Source organism: Coturnix japonica, chromosome 3 (assembly GCF_001577835.2).
Source record: "Coturnix japonica isolate 7356 chromosome 3, Coturnix japonica 2.1, whole genome shotgun sequence".
Classification (NCBI taxonomy): domain Eukaryota; kingdom Metazoa; phylum Chordata; class Aves; order Galliformes; family Phasianidae; genus Coturnix; species Coturnix japonica.
In genome coordinates this window covers 69,078,488-69,091,266 of record NC_029518.1, presented here as the reverse complement: position 1 = coordinate 69,091,266, position 12,779 = coordinate 69,078,488, and the positions used below count along the sequence as shown (strand labels likewise).

General features: G+C 45.3%; 1 protein-coding gene across 3 annotated transcripts in view; it reads right to left on the bottom strand.

Annotated features, from left to right (window-relative positions):
- RNGTT (RNA guanylyltransferase and 5'-phosphatase) overlaps positions 1–11,126 on the bottom strand; it is a 171,837-nt gene extending 160,711 nt beyond the window's left edge. For 2 of the 3 annotated variants that reach the window (XM_015858956.2, XM_032443565.1), the window contains exons 1-4: positions 10,905–11,126; positions 9,134–9,243; positions 2,585–2,688; positions 2,377–2,465 (exon numbers count right to left, since the gene is read on the bottom strand). In XM_015858956.2, coding sequence (XP_015714442.1) covers positions 2,377–2,465; positions 2,585–2,688; positions 9,134–9,243; positions 10,905–10,968 — 367 coding nt within the window. In that variant the 5' untranslated portion in view covers positions 10,969–11,126. The remainder of the gene's footprint in view (positions 1–2,376; positions 2,466–2,584; positions 2,689–9,133; positions 9,244–10,904) is intronic. The other variant, XM_015858955.2, reaches the window with a different exon arrangement.
- Between the last annotated feature and the right edge of the window lie 1,653 nt (positions 11,127–12,779).

The window sequence follows — 12,779 nt, the reverse complement described above, 5'->3', positions numbered from 1 at the left end:
TCGCCTCAAATGAAATTAATTTTAGCTTCCTTATAGAATTTGTTCCCAGTAATCATTTCTCTTTTGTTTTCGGCTTAAGCAAAATCTTTGCATTTTGTTTCCTTGAAGTTGGCAGGCACACTGCAGTCCTTCAAGCTGCAAAAATATAGCTTCCATCCTCTAGTGTTCTAGCTGTATAGAAAATTTTGTTCACTTATCACTCGCATTTGAGCCTTTTCTGTATCTAATCCTGACACTGGCAATGAAATGGCACACAATTGCTATCAATAAGCCCTGCAGCTGTTACTTCTACCGAGAAGGTTAAGTCAATAATTTTATACACATGACAAAGATAAGTAGCATTTCTGCAGTGAGACCAATGGCTTGGAAAGGAACGATCGCAGAGTGTGCAGTACCATCACTGCTGTAGATTGCTTTCACTTCTGACAAAAACATCCTCCACACTAAAGTCCTCTGGCGCTCTTTCAGAAGAGGAAACAAAGCATTCAGACCTAGAAACAACTTTCCTGTAACTCATGTAAAAATAGAAAATTCCAACCTTTCACTTATAGTACAAAAGCCTAAACCAAAGGTTATTTAAGAGATTATTATTTTTTTGCCTCATGGAAGTGAATGAAAGGGAAGTGATCGTTCCCCTCTATTCACCTCAAGTACTGTGTTAATGTTGGGCCCCTCCCTGCAAGAAAGACATCGAGGCCCTGGAGAGTGTCCAGAGAGGGCAACGAAACTGTGATGGGTATGGAGGCACAAGTCTTAAGGGGAGTGGCTGAGGGAGCTGGGATTGTTTAGTCTGGAGGAGGCTCAGGGGTGATCTTACTGCTCTCAATAACTACCTGACGAGAGGTTGTACTGAGCTGGGGGTCAGCCTCTTCTCCCATGTAATTTGCAATAAGACTAGAGGAAATGGCCTTAAGATGCACCAAGGTAGATTCAGGTTGTATATTAGGAAATACTTCTCTGAAAGAGCAGTCAGACACTGGAACAGGATGCCCAGAGAGGTGGTTAGGACATCAACCCTGGAGGTGTTTCAAGAAACATTCAGTTGCTGTACTGAGGGGCATGGTTTAGTAGGGTAATACTGGTGGTAGGTGGACAGCTGCCCTGGATGACCTCAGAGATCTTTTCCAGCCTTAGTGATTTTATGATTCTAAAGTCAACCAGAGTCAAGACACGGTCTAAACAATAGACCATTCCAAAATTCATGCAAGTCAAAAAATAAATGGCTCAACACTAAAAATAGTGCTTTAGTAGTTAAATGGGTTTGCTAACCCATATCACACCCCTATCTCAATGGTATCCAGCGACAAGAAGAAATAAGCACAAACTGATATACAAGAAATGCTGTTTAAACACTAGGAAAAGGCACTTCTCATTGTAAAAGTAATCAAACACTGGAATACGTTGCCAGAAGATATTGTAGAGTCCCTATCCTTGGAGACTGGCAAAAGTGGGCACCATCCTAAGCAATCTGCTTCAGCTGACTCTGCTCTGCAGAGGGGTGATAAGCGAGATGATTTCCAGAGGTCCACTTCAACTGCTGCTGTTCTAAGTCTCTATACATATCCTAAACTGAGCGAACATACAAGCTAAGTTTACCAAGCTCTTATCAATGCACCTATGCAAACAACTGTTCTATGTACTAAGTCAGACAGATATTCCTATTAGTAAGGGTACGGAATTATCACCAAAGGTGTCATAATGACAGAACTCTTCCTGCCTCTGCAAACTCAGCTGCACAGTAATTTCTCATCTCTGACAACGTGCAGACAGAGTTAAGTATAAAAGTGCTTAATACGAATCAGAATAAAATGGTCTCCACTAAAACTGAAAGCCGCTCAAATTGATTATTTGTTTTCTTCTCTGAGGGGAAAAAAAAAACAACCCTTATGAACGTTCAAATATTTACTATGGGACAATACATCACAGAAGAAAAACTTAGCCAAATATCTACTACCGATTTCTACCAATTAATCAGCTGCTTTGTGAAATCTGCTGGAGAGTCTCAGCTATTGAAACTGTTGAAAAGGACGGCAAGTAAGCGGAACCACTGGGTGTCAAAACAACACTCAGGCAATGCATAATCTTCTATCAGCAGAAGTTTCAAAAACATAATGCGGATATCTTGTAGACAGTTCTTGTACATTTCTTCCGCATAAAGTAAACTCCTGTATTCAAACTGATGCATATGGAAACAAACAGGTTTCTGTAAAAAGAAAATGCTACTCCAGAATTAAATAATAATAATAATAATCTCCTCTAGATATGCATAAACACTGTACTGTAGAAATTCCTTTGCTGACGCTGTCAAAGGATAAGAGGCTGTAAGGAATAAATAAAAAAGAAATTAACCGCAAAAACTGATGGAAATAGACATACCTATGAGTTCCGTGGGATTCTTTTCACTGAAATGCTCACATACACGGATAAATGTCTCTGTGTTCTCAGGTGTAGGGCACTCACCGTGCCTGGTAAAAGAACAAGACAGGAATTGGTTGGGGGGAAAGGAAAAATCAAAATGAAAAAACAGCAATTACTTCCGAGTGATCTTTCAAGTTAAAAGCTTAAAAGAATACAGACGACTTACCCTTTACACTGGAGCTTTATATATTTAATCCCCTCTTTCTGTATATCGTTCCTATCATAGAATCTATTGGTGTTGGTCAAGTCTACCAGCAAACCCATTTTAACCTAAAAAAAATAATAAAAATTATTATATATTCAGTTCAAGCATTAGTGCATAAAGATTAATTTGTTAATAACAATCAAATTAGAACTACTGTTGAGAGTTTGAAGTCTTTCAAACATTGTGTTCAGAAAACATCTATATAAGCTTCATTCTACCACCAGTCACTCTTTGTGAAAGCTTGTGCCTGAAGGTAACTGAGCTGGTAGTTTTAACCACACAGATGTTAGGATGTACCTGAATTAAGGCTGCCTTACCCATTATCCTAATGTATCCTTTGAGCTTTATTGAAGTTAGCAGTTCAAAACTCAAGAAGGAAAGCAGGAGTTCTGCTGTGCGGCACCGTACACACAGCTCACCAGCAACATGCATTCTACTGACTCCTCATTTAAGTTAACAAGAGGAATTTCATAGTAGTGGTGGAAAACACTTCACTCCAAGTTCAGGGGAAATGCATCCCTTTGGATGCAGGAAATCACAGCGATACAGAGATACAGGAAATCACGGAAAAACAGAACAGGAAAACCAAGTTGCATGGCCACCTGTTGACTCAACGCTAGACTTCTCCATTCTGTACAATTTCATCCTTGGTTCAACAAAACTTTCAATTAGGATCCTCACCATGAAATCAGATGCCTATTTAAAGGCCATTTTACAAGCAGATTTAACAAAATTCTGTTGTCTCTTTTAAAAGACATCAATAGTGCACTTACAAGTACATTACATTACATTGCCCTTGGGCTCTGGGCAACCTGACCTAGTAAATGTGTATGTTTGGTGGCCCTGCCAGGCAGGGGGGTTGGAACTACATGATCCTTGAGGTCCCTTCCAACCCGGGTCATTCTGTGCTGCGGCGCTTAAGCCGGGGCGAGACGGAGCGCCAGATGCCCCTAAGGAACTGACGCCGGACCGAGCGCGGTAGCACAATCCAAGCCACCCGGTTGTGCTGACCAGAGGGTGCGCAGTGCCCATCCCGACCCATCATCGACATCCTGCGCTTCCACCGGCCGCCTCGTTTCTCGTTCCTTCCCCAGCTGCTCCCAGCACACGCAGGTCGCGGAAAGCGGCCGACAGGGCGGCCGCTGCCACCTGAGCCACTGGGGGCAAGTGAAAAGCCGGGATACCGCTTATCGCCACTGCGGGCTGCCCCGAACGTAATGCTCACGTTTATTTCCACAACTAATACGAGTTCTGCTGGTGATCCGATCATCGCTGACTTACCACCGTTTTACGCACTTTACGAAGCACGCTTACAGGCGTTAGGATACAATATCTTAAGCTTGTTTCTATTGCGAACGAGCACGTCATCCTGTCCCATATACCAGCAGAGGGCACCACATGTCCCACATCTAATACTGCTGTGCACAAGTGGGCGCTTGCACCTAATCAAGTTAGGAGAAGCCATAATCAGGCAGCCCATATTAACACCGCGAATGGCATCACACAGCTCTCTCACTAAGCGGATCGCTTTGTGGAATGCCCCGTCTGGAGGAGTTCGAAAGACCCATGTTCGGACGGGGCCCTGGGCAACCTGGATCTACGCTAAAAAGGTGTTCGTGTTATCGGTGCCTGCCAGGCTGAGCGTTGGAAACTACAGATATCCTTGAAAAGCGTCCCCTTCCAACCCGCACGAGGTCAATCATACTTTCTGTTACAGCCAACAGAGAGAGAAATGCTAATGGCGTTACCACGCGTTGTAAAGTACGAGCGTCCACCGCTTCGTGTTCAGAAAAATAATGAAGTAAACTGAGGTTCTAGCGTGGCAAATCAATTATTCTTCCGTGTTTTGACAATGAAATAAGCTCTTAAAAGAATATGATAACCCCTTAGGTATCAACAATAACAAAACGGTTCAGTTCAAACCAAGTCTTTGATCGATATTGGAGGAGTCACTCTGCAGTGTTCTATCCTGCAAGAAGAGCATGAGAGTTCCCGAGCAACCAAAAAATCCACCAGTCTGTAATCTTCATAACTTCGGCGGCACCACAGTCTCACAGACATACATGATGTAAGCTGACAGATTAGTTAATTCTCCATTCCAAGACTAAACAGCCGAAAAACAGCATGAAAGCCCAGCTCTAATCAGCTCCTGGACTGTTCCCATAATGCACCATTGTGATAGAACAGTATCCTTAACCAGAAAAATTCCACAGAAAGAAAAGCCAGGACTTCTAGGTAGAGCACAGCAGTACACAGCAGTTAATAAAACCGCCGCAGACTAACTAGATGCAACGTTGCTTTCAATCTTCATGTGAATCTAAATTTCCCTCAGTGCTATCCATTATGGAAAATTACAAGCACAAGCTTACGGCTTAGTGTTTGGTAGCAATATAGTTCTGCACTTAGGCAGAGAGGAGCAGAAGCTTCAGATGCGAGCTACTTTAATCCAGGTCCCTAACTGGAACATCTGCCTAGAAAGGAATACGAAAGCTGTGTGTCCTCGCAAACCCCTCCTATCACCTGATCAGGAGGAGGAAGCAGTAATCTGGCTGTTCCAGAGGCTCTCAGTACTTGAAAGGAACATTGAGATGTGACGTTACCACATACTGACTTGCTAGGTCCAAAAAACAAGATGCCCCTCTCCTCGATTCCTCCACAACTGAATTCCTCTGGCAAAACCCTTGGAATGATAGCAGCTTGAATTACATAGAAGGCTAAGACAGCTGGACGAGCAGATCATGAGTCAAACAACATGCATTCCCAGTTGGGGCTGATGCTGACTCTCCCCAGATTTTCTTGACAATTTGACTCTCAACACTGGTGGCCTTCACTTAGAGCTGATGCGCAGCACAGGTGAAATCACACAATCAATCCAGTCGCTTGGGTTGATTCAGTATGGTATAGCCATGGAGTTTTCAGTCCCAAACAGCTGGAACTTTCCACGATGGAAGATGCAGTACGGGTAGGAGATGTGTGATCATAATACAAGAGAAACAAACTCAAATAAAGTACGTGGAAGAAGCGTACTCAGTAATCTTGGACTTACTGTGCCCAGTGACGATCCCACCATTGGTAAAACAGCATTTGCTGCTTCACTTCCTAGTTTCTATCGTTGGCTGAGGATGCGATTACCTTAGCAAAATCCTAACCTGATGTGGACGAGGCTGCTGGTTGGCAAACTGTACGTCGACTGAGGCCCCCACCCCTTGACAGTATGGGCCAGCAAAGCAGAGTCTGTAGCTGATGAGGGGTCACACTTCATCTTAGCAGCCTGCAAAATAGCCAGACTGTCTTCAGGCATTCTAGCCCTGTAAATCTGTGTAATTGTGATGAGCTCGGTACTGGTGCATACAGTAAGAAAAGGTGCTTGTCTATTGATCAGTCATACCGAAGTAAAGTTATTAGTCCACAGGACCTTCTCTGATGTTCTGCACCCCTTAAAGTTGAGAGTCTGGATATATTACTACGAAATACTATATGAACTATAAACGCCTCTGCTGAAGAAATAACAAGTATGAACTTAGCTGAATACAACAGATAAGAAAGTACATACAGACTATAATTTTTCTTATAGATGTTTCTTATGCCTAGTAGGATCAAAGGTAATTACAATTCCTACGTACAAGTATAAATGACAAACCATAGTCTCTGTTGGAGGCATTCAGTCCTGAAACATGGCCCCAAGGAACCACTGGTTAAAGGAAAGGAAAGGAATCACGCAGTCATATCCTTAGAAAAGAATCAGAACATTCCTTGCCATTAGGCAACTGTCTGAATTTCCATGACATAACTGCTTTCTCACGAGTTTCTCACCACTTTAGCTAAATCACAAGTAACAACCCTGGGCCAGCATATATGGAATGCGCTTTCTTAGGCAGTTGATACCCCACTGCTGGCTCACAAAGTCACATGGCAACCATACCAATTCTCTTTCCACATGCATTTTGACCTCCTGTAGTTATGTTCAAGGGAACACCAAATAAACCTCCATCTCATACTCAAACCATTCAACCTCGCGCTCCATATGGGGTTTGAAGCTAGTCTTTCAACCAAATGGACTACAGGAGTTACTCAAAGAGATTAGAGAAAGGAAGGATGTTAAAGGATGACCTGCATTTTGTCTGACATAGAGTTTCCTGACTCTGAGGCTCACAGTGTGTTCCCCAAGTAACTAGGATACTGCATTGTTAATTAGCTTTATGCACCGAGACAGTGTAAGGCTTTTCCTGTGAAGACTCTTCTGTGAGAAGTCATTCTTGAATTCCCATCTTCTCCGTTCTGCCTGCGCTCAGCCAACACCTGGCTTAACAAAAAATTCCCTTTGGGGAGAGAAGTCTCCACATCATAATACCCAACCAGAGAAGTCTTCCACATTCTTCCACATCGCAGTTAGACTGTCTAAAGTGAGCTCGCAGTGTTTCTATTTTCGCTATAATTGGATTGATGGGTTTTTCAGACCATGGAGCACATTCTGAGCTTTCTCGAAGACTTGTTAGGAGCCTTCAAGTGGACTGTGAACAAGCCGCTGCCCATATCTGTAATTCTGGCACACTGAGCAATTAGCAAAAATCGGTCCAGAAACATTATAGCGCCAACACAAGTGGAGAGTCCATGAGCAGAACTAAACACATAATTAATAGTCTATTGGAACCCATGACACAGAGACGAGTGAGTCTCAAAAGAGTATAACAGTCAGACATCATCCTGGCTGTATGTAATATATGATGATTTAACCGAAGGTCTGATTTCGAATGTTCTCGTATCCTTAATGGTGCGTTCTTGCATTACCACAAGGGAATGGTCAGAATGAAACACCAAGGCATTTCATCCCAAAGACACAACCCCTCTATTACTTGGCCATGCTTCCTCTACACTCAGTTCCATTACCACTTCAAGAAGGCAGCTCGTCATGCAACAGTACTCTTTACCAGCTGGAAGCTTGAAGTTCCCGAGCTTTTTTAGTGCTACTAACAGCACATAGATTCAGACCTGAAGCAATTAGTTCTAAATGCTTCTAGTTAGAGTTCTCAGCTAGGAGTAACTGGTCCTCCAGACCCCTGAAGCAGTGTACCTCTGCAGGCCAGTGGGATCAGCAGGACATGATTGCTGCAACCCATTCCGGAGCCTTTGGCTGATCTCTGTATGACATTCCCAGGCTCATCACACGCTTCTGACCCCCTACATGCTGAGGCATGAGTTCTGGCTGCTCACAGGATGTGCACAAAGCCAGGAAGCTCATGGAGCTTAAAGTGAGCAACCTCACCTCCTCAATGCCTGCATCACCACGCTGCCATTGGGTCAAGCTCCCTCTTTTTTTCACATCTAGGGGCTGGATACAGAACACATGGCTCCCTTAAGGTCAGCTGTGTGATTCTACCAAGCATCTAAGCGAATCTGGAGGTCCTTTTAACTGCATGAAAGCGAAATAACTGAAAGTAAAAACACTGACATTATCCATACAACATCAAGGTTCCTTCGAGAGCAGCTTGGCAGGAAGACCTGAGCCGGTGCCTCGAAGATGAGAAACTTAATATGAGCCAGGGCAGTGCGTCTTGGCACGCCCGGAAAGCAAATGGCGACGCGGCTCCATCAGTGAGACGGGCTGGTCAGCAGCGGATAGGGAGGGATTGTCCTCTCTACTCTTGCTTATTGCTGAGGCCCCATCTGAGTACTGTGTCCAGGTGTGAGCCCTTGGTACAAAAAAGACATGGAGATATTTGGAAAGGGTCCAGAGGAGGCCACAAGATTGATCAGCGGCTGGAGCACCTTCCCCTATGGGAAGGCTGAGGGCGTTGGTTTGTTCAGCCTGGAGAAGACGAAGGCTTGCGGGGTGACCCTCATTGCAAGGCTTTCAATACCTGAGGGAACTTACTCCAGGAGGAGAGTAAACTCTGTCGAAAGTGGTGATAATAGCAGTAGGGAAATGGTTTAGTTAAAGAGGAACGATTAGGTTTGGATGTTAGGGGGAAGATTCATTCACTAGGAGAGTGGTTAGCCCTGGATAAAAGGCTCCAGGAGGTTGTGATGACCCTCTTGGAGGATGCTTCAAGACAGGGTTGGACGGCGGCCGGATATGATTTAGCAGAGGGTTGTTAGAGTTAGGGTACTATAGTTAGGGTGCGGTTGGACTTGATGATCTTCAAGGTCTTTTCCAACCTGGGTAATTCTATGATTCTATGATTTTATATTACATTAAGCAATGAACAGGCTAACTTTTGGAAAATTTAAGTGTGCCCATTAAAGCTGATTGGAGTCAGACACCGCATTAGATAAAAGAGGAGCCCAAGTAGAATGTAGATGCATAGATCTGGGTTGGCCCTGCTTCCCCACCCGGTGCTTTATCACTGACTCAAGCCATGGTTTAGCATTTCTGCTACACACACATATTACATGTTTCTGTACAGGTGTCTCCAGGAAAACCATCAACAACTCTTTTCTTAAACCTGAAAAGCAGTATTTGAATGCTAGTAACAAAAGTAACATCTCAACAAATAGAAAATATAACTTTACCTTGAGGCTCTTTAAGTAGTTGGACAACATACTTGGGTGAAAACGATTTTCTTCAGCAACCTGATCATCGTATCTTGGTCCTAACATTGTCTTCAAAGGTAAAAACTTCCCTAGGAAACACAGATTTGGCAGCATTATATACATACTGATGTATATGCACACTTGCAACTCAGTGTTTTCAAAGCAATACACCAAGCAGTTCTATAGGTTCTTCTACAGTGAAAAGTAACTGCGGGTAAAGTATCAACAACAACTAACTGGAAGCTTTTCTGAGCTCTGAGTTCACAGAATGTCACCCAAATAAGAGGGAAACCAACCAGACCATCAAGAAGCAGCACTCTCACACTGTTAACCCCTCCTTCCACACTAACTCATAGCTTATACTGCCCAGATTGATTCTCCAAATCCTGACTGTGGATGATCTTAATGCAGAAATCTCTCTTTGCAGTGAATCCAACAAAGCATCGAGCATGCTTAGAACTGTTCTAATTCACTTCACTGCTCAGACACTGCCATCCCAACACACCCATTCACTCCGTGGAAGTGTTGAGTATTTCAACGGGCTCCATTTAGTACTACTTGGGAACATACCGAAACCCCGAGCCTTGGAACCATTTAGGTGCCCAACTTCTGAATGAATGAGCTCAGTCACACAAACAGAAGAGCTCCAGACCTCCCTGATTCTTGTATTTCAGGTCACCTAGAACTTAAAGATGCCACAAGCATAAGAGGGATGCAATCAAACACGTGGTGGCTGTTAGCCCACAGAAGCCAGACAAACCTTGCTGAGTGACAATAGTACTGACATGCTATTAGAAGGGAATGAAGCCATGCATAGAAGCATGCGAATGTGTTCGAAAAACTGATCCAAAGTGGAATATAAAGCACCTGTGAGACAGCAGCAACTCCAGGAAAGTCTAAAAATCACATCTTGCTAAAATAGGTAGATGGCTTGAATGCAGAATAAGAAATAAAACACATGGCAAGACTGTGTTTAAGTCCCAGTGCCCTATGTGATGTTATGATGTAGAACACCAGTAACCAGAGCTCATAAAACATGACAGACTGCTGGTTCACTATGATAGGGGGTTGGACTCGATGATCTCTAGAGGTCCTACAATTCTGTGATTTCTGGTAGCTGCACACACACTAAATGCCTAAAAATTAAGCGAAGTGACATAAGAACGCATTATGATCCAGCAGCCAAAGAAACAAAGCGAGCAGTTCCCTTTATCTTTATGCATTAACTTGTGGTGTCTGAGCGCACAGAGCAGAACAGCCACCTTGCAGTTCCTGAACAAGCACAGCCCGTGCATTCAGAGCTCAGCAGATGACACGCTGATGAACTACAATCGTGCTTACTCTGGCCATTTTTTTTTATTTTTTTCTTTTTTTGAGCAGTCCTGGCTTTAAAAACAAACAAAGAATAAGAAAAACTCATAAAAACCCCACACAAACCAAACTAACTAATTCTAGAGACGGAGAACGTGCTGAGAGGGAAAACAAAGAGTAAAGATTCATGGGGCTATTTTGGTGGTGGTCAAAGGCTGACAACTCGCCCTGTTCCCTGCAGCCGAGACGCGAGGCAGAGATTCCAGCTCCGAACCAGCTCCGAGCTGGGGGCTCCGGGAGGCCCAAACTCCACGCGGTGCCGGGACAAAGCGCCCGGCGGGGCTGGAGAACGGGGGTCGGGTGGAACGGGGGGGACACAAGGGAGCGGGCACGGCGGGGATCGCCGCCGCCACGCAGCCACGCCGGGCCGGGCGCTCACCTGCCACGGGCTGTCCCCTCCTGGGGCAGTGGAGCCAGCGCGGCGGGATCTTGTTGTAGGACATGGCCGGGCCCGGGCCGAGGGCACAGGGGGCGGGGGAAGGAAGGGGCGAGAGGGAGCGGCCGCTCGGCGCTCAGAGCCGCCCGCGGCCCCGGGCCCGCGGCGCCTTCATTCAGACCCAGCTCCGCCTCGGCCCCGGCCCGCACTGCTCCGCCACCGCTTCCGCTTCCGGGTGCGCGCTGCCGGCGCCGCCATGCCGGGTGAGCCGGGGCGGAGAGCGGGGCAGGAATGAATGAGCCCGGAGCCAGCGGGTGACAACCAGCCCGCGGTTGTGCTGACACCCAGGGGTGCGCAGTGCCCTCCCGACCCACATCGCCCTGCGCTTCCACGGCCGCCTCGTTTCTGTTCCTTCCCCAGCTGCTCCCAGCAGCGCAGGTCGGGAAGCGGCCGGCAGGGGGCGCTGGAGGCCGAACTGAAAGTGAAAGCGGGGATACCGGCTTATCGCCTACGGGGGGCTGCCCCGAAAGTAATGCCTCACGTTTATTTCCACAGCTACTACGAGTTCTGCTGGTGTAGGTCACGCTGAGCTTTACCACGTTAGACTTTACGAAACAAGTTACAGGCGTAGGATGACAATTCTTAAGTTGTTTCTTTGCGAACGAGGCACTTCTCCTGTTATACCAGCAGAGGGCACACAGTTCCCACATTCTTAATACTGCTGTTACAAGTGTGCGCTTGCACTTAATGCTAATTAGAGAACCTAATCATGCAGGCATTTAAACACGCTGAGCATGCACCAGCTCTTCCATAAGGGAGGTTGTGGATGCCCCGTCCTTGGAGGAGTTCAAGACCAGGTTGGACGGGGCCCTGGGCAACCTGATCTAGTAAAGGTGTGTGTTTGGTGGCCCTGCCAGGCAGGGGGGTTGGAACTACATGATCCTTGAGGTCCCTTCCAACCCGGGTCATTCTGTGATTCTGTGAAGCCAAAAGAAAATGCTAATGGCTTAACAGGTTGTAAAGCACGTCCACCTGTTTGGTGTCAGGAAATAATGAAGAAACTGAGTTCTAAGGCAAATCAATTATTCTTCCGTGTTTGGAAATGAAAATAAGACTTTAAAAGGAATTATTGTAACCCTTGAGTGTATCAAATAACAAAAAGGGTTGTTCAAACCAAGTTCTTTGATATATTGGAGATGTCATTTGCAGTGTTCTTCCTGCAGAGAGCATTGAGAGTTCAGCAACAAAATCACCAGTCTGTAATCTTCATAACATTAGGGGGCACCACAGTCTCACAGACATAACATGATGTAAGCTGAAGTATAGTTAATTCTCCTATCCAAACTAAACAGGAAACAGCATGAAGCCAGTCTAATCAGCTCCTGGAGCTGTTCCATAATGCAAGATTGTGATACAGTTCCTAACAGAAATTCCAACAGAAGACAAGCCAGACTTCTAGTAGAGCACAGAGTACACCCAGAGTAATAAAACTCGCAGACTAATAGATGCAACTTGCTTTCAAGTCTTCATGTGAATCTTAAATTTCCCTTCAGGGCTTCATTATGGGAAATTAAAGGCACAAGCCTTTAAGGTATTAGTGTTTGTAGAATATAGTTCTGCATAGGCAGGGAGGATGCAGAGAGCTTCAGATGGAGCTACTTTAAATCCAGGTCCCTGAACTGGACATCGTGCTAGAAAGGAATCAGAAAGCTGTGTGTCTGCAAACCCTCCTCTCACCTACAGGAGGAGGAAAGTATCTGGCTGTCCAGAGGCTGCTGTTATTGAAGGACATTGGATGTGACTTCACATACTGACTTGCAGGTCCAAAAAACAAGATGCCCTCCTCCTGTTCCTCCACAACTGAATTCCTCTGCAACT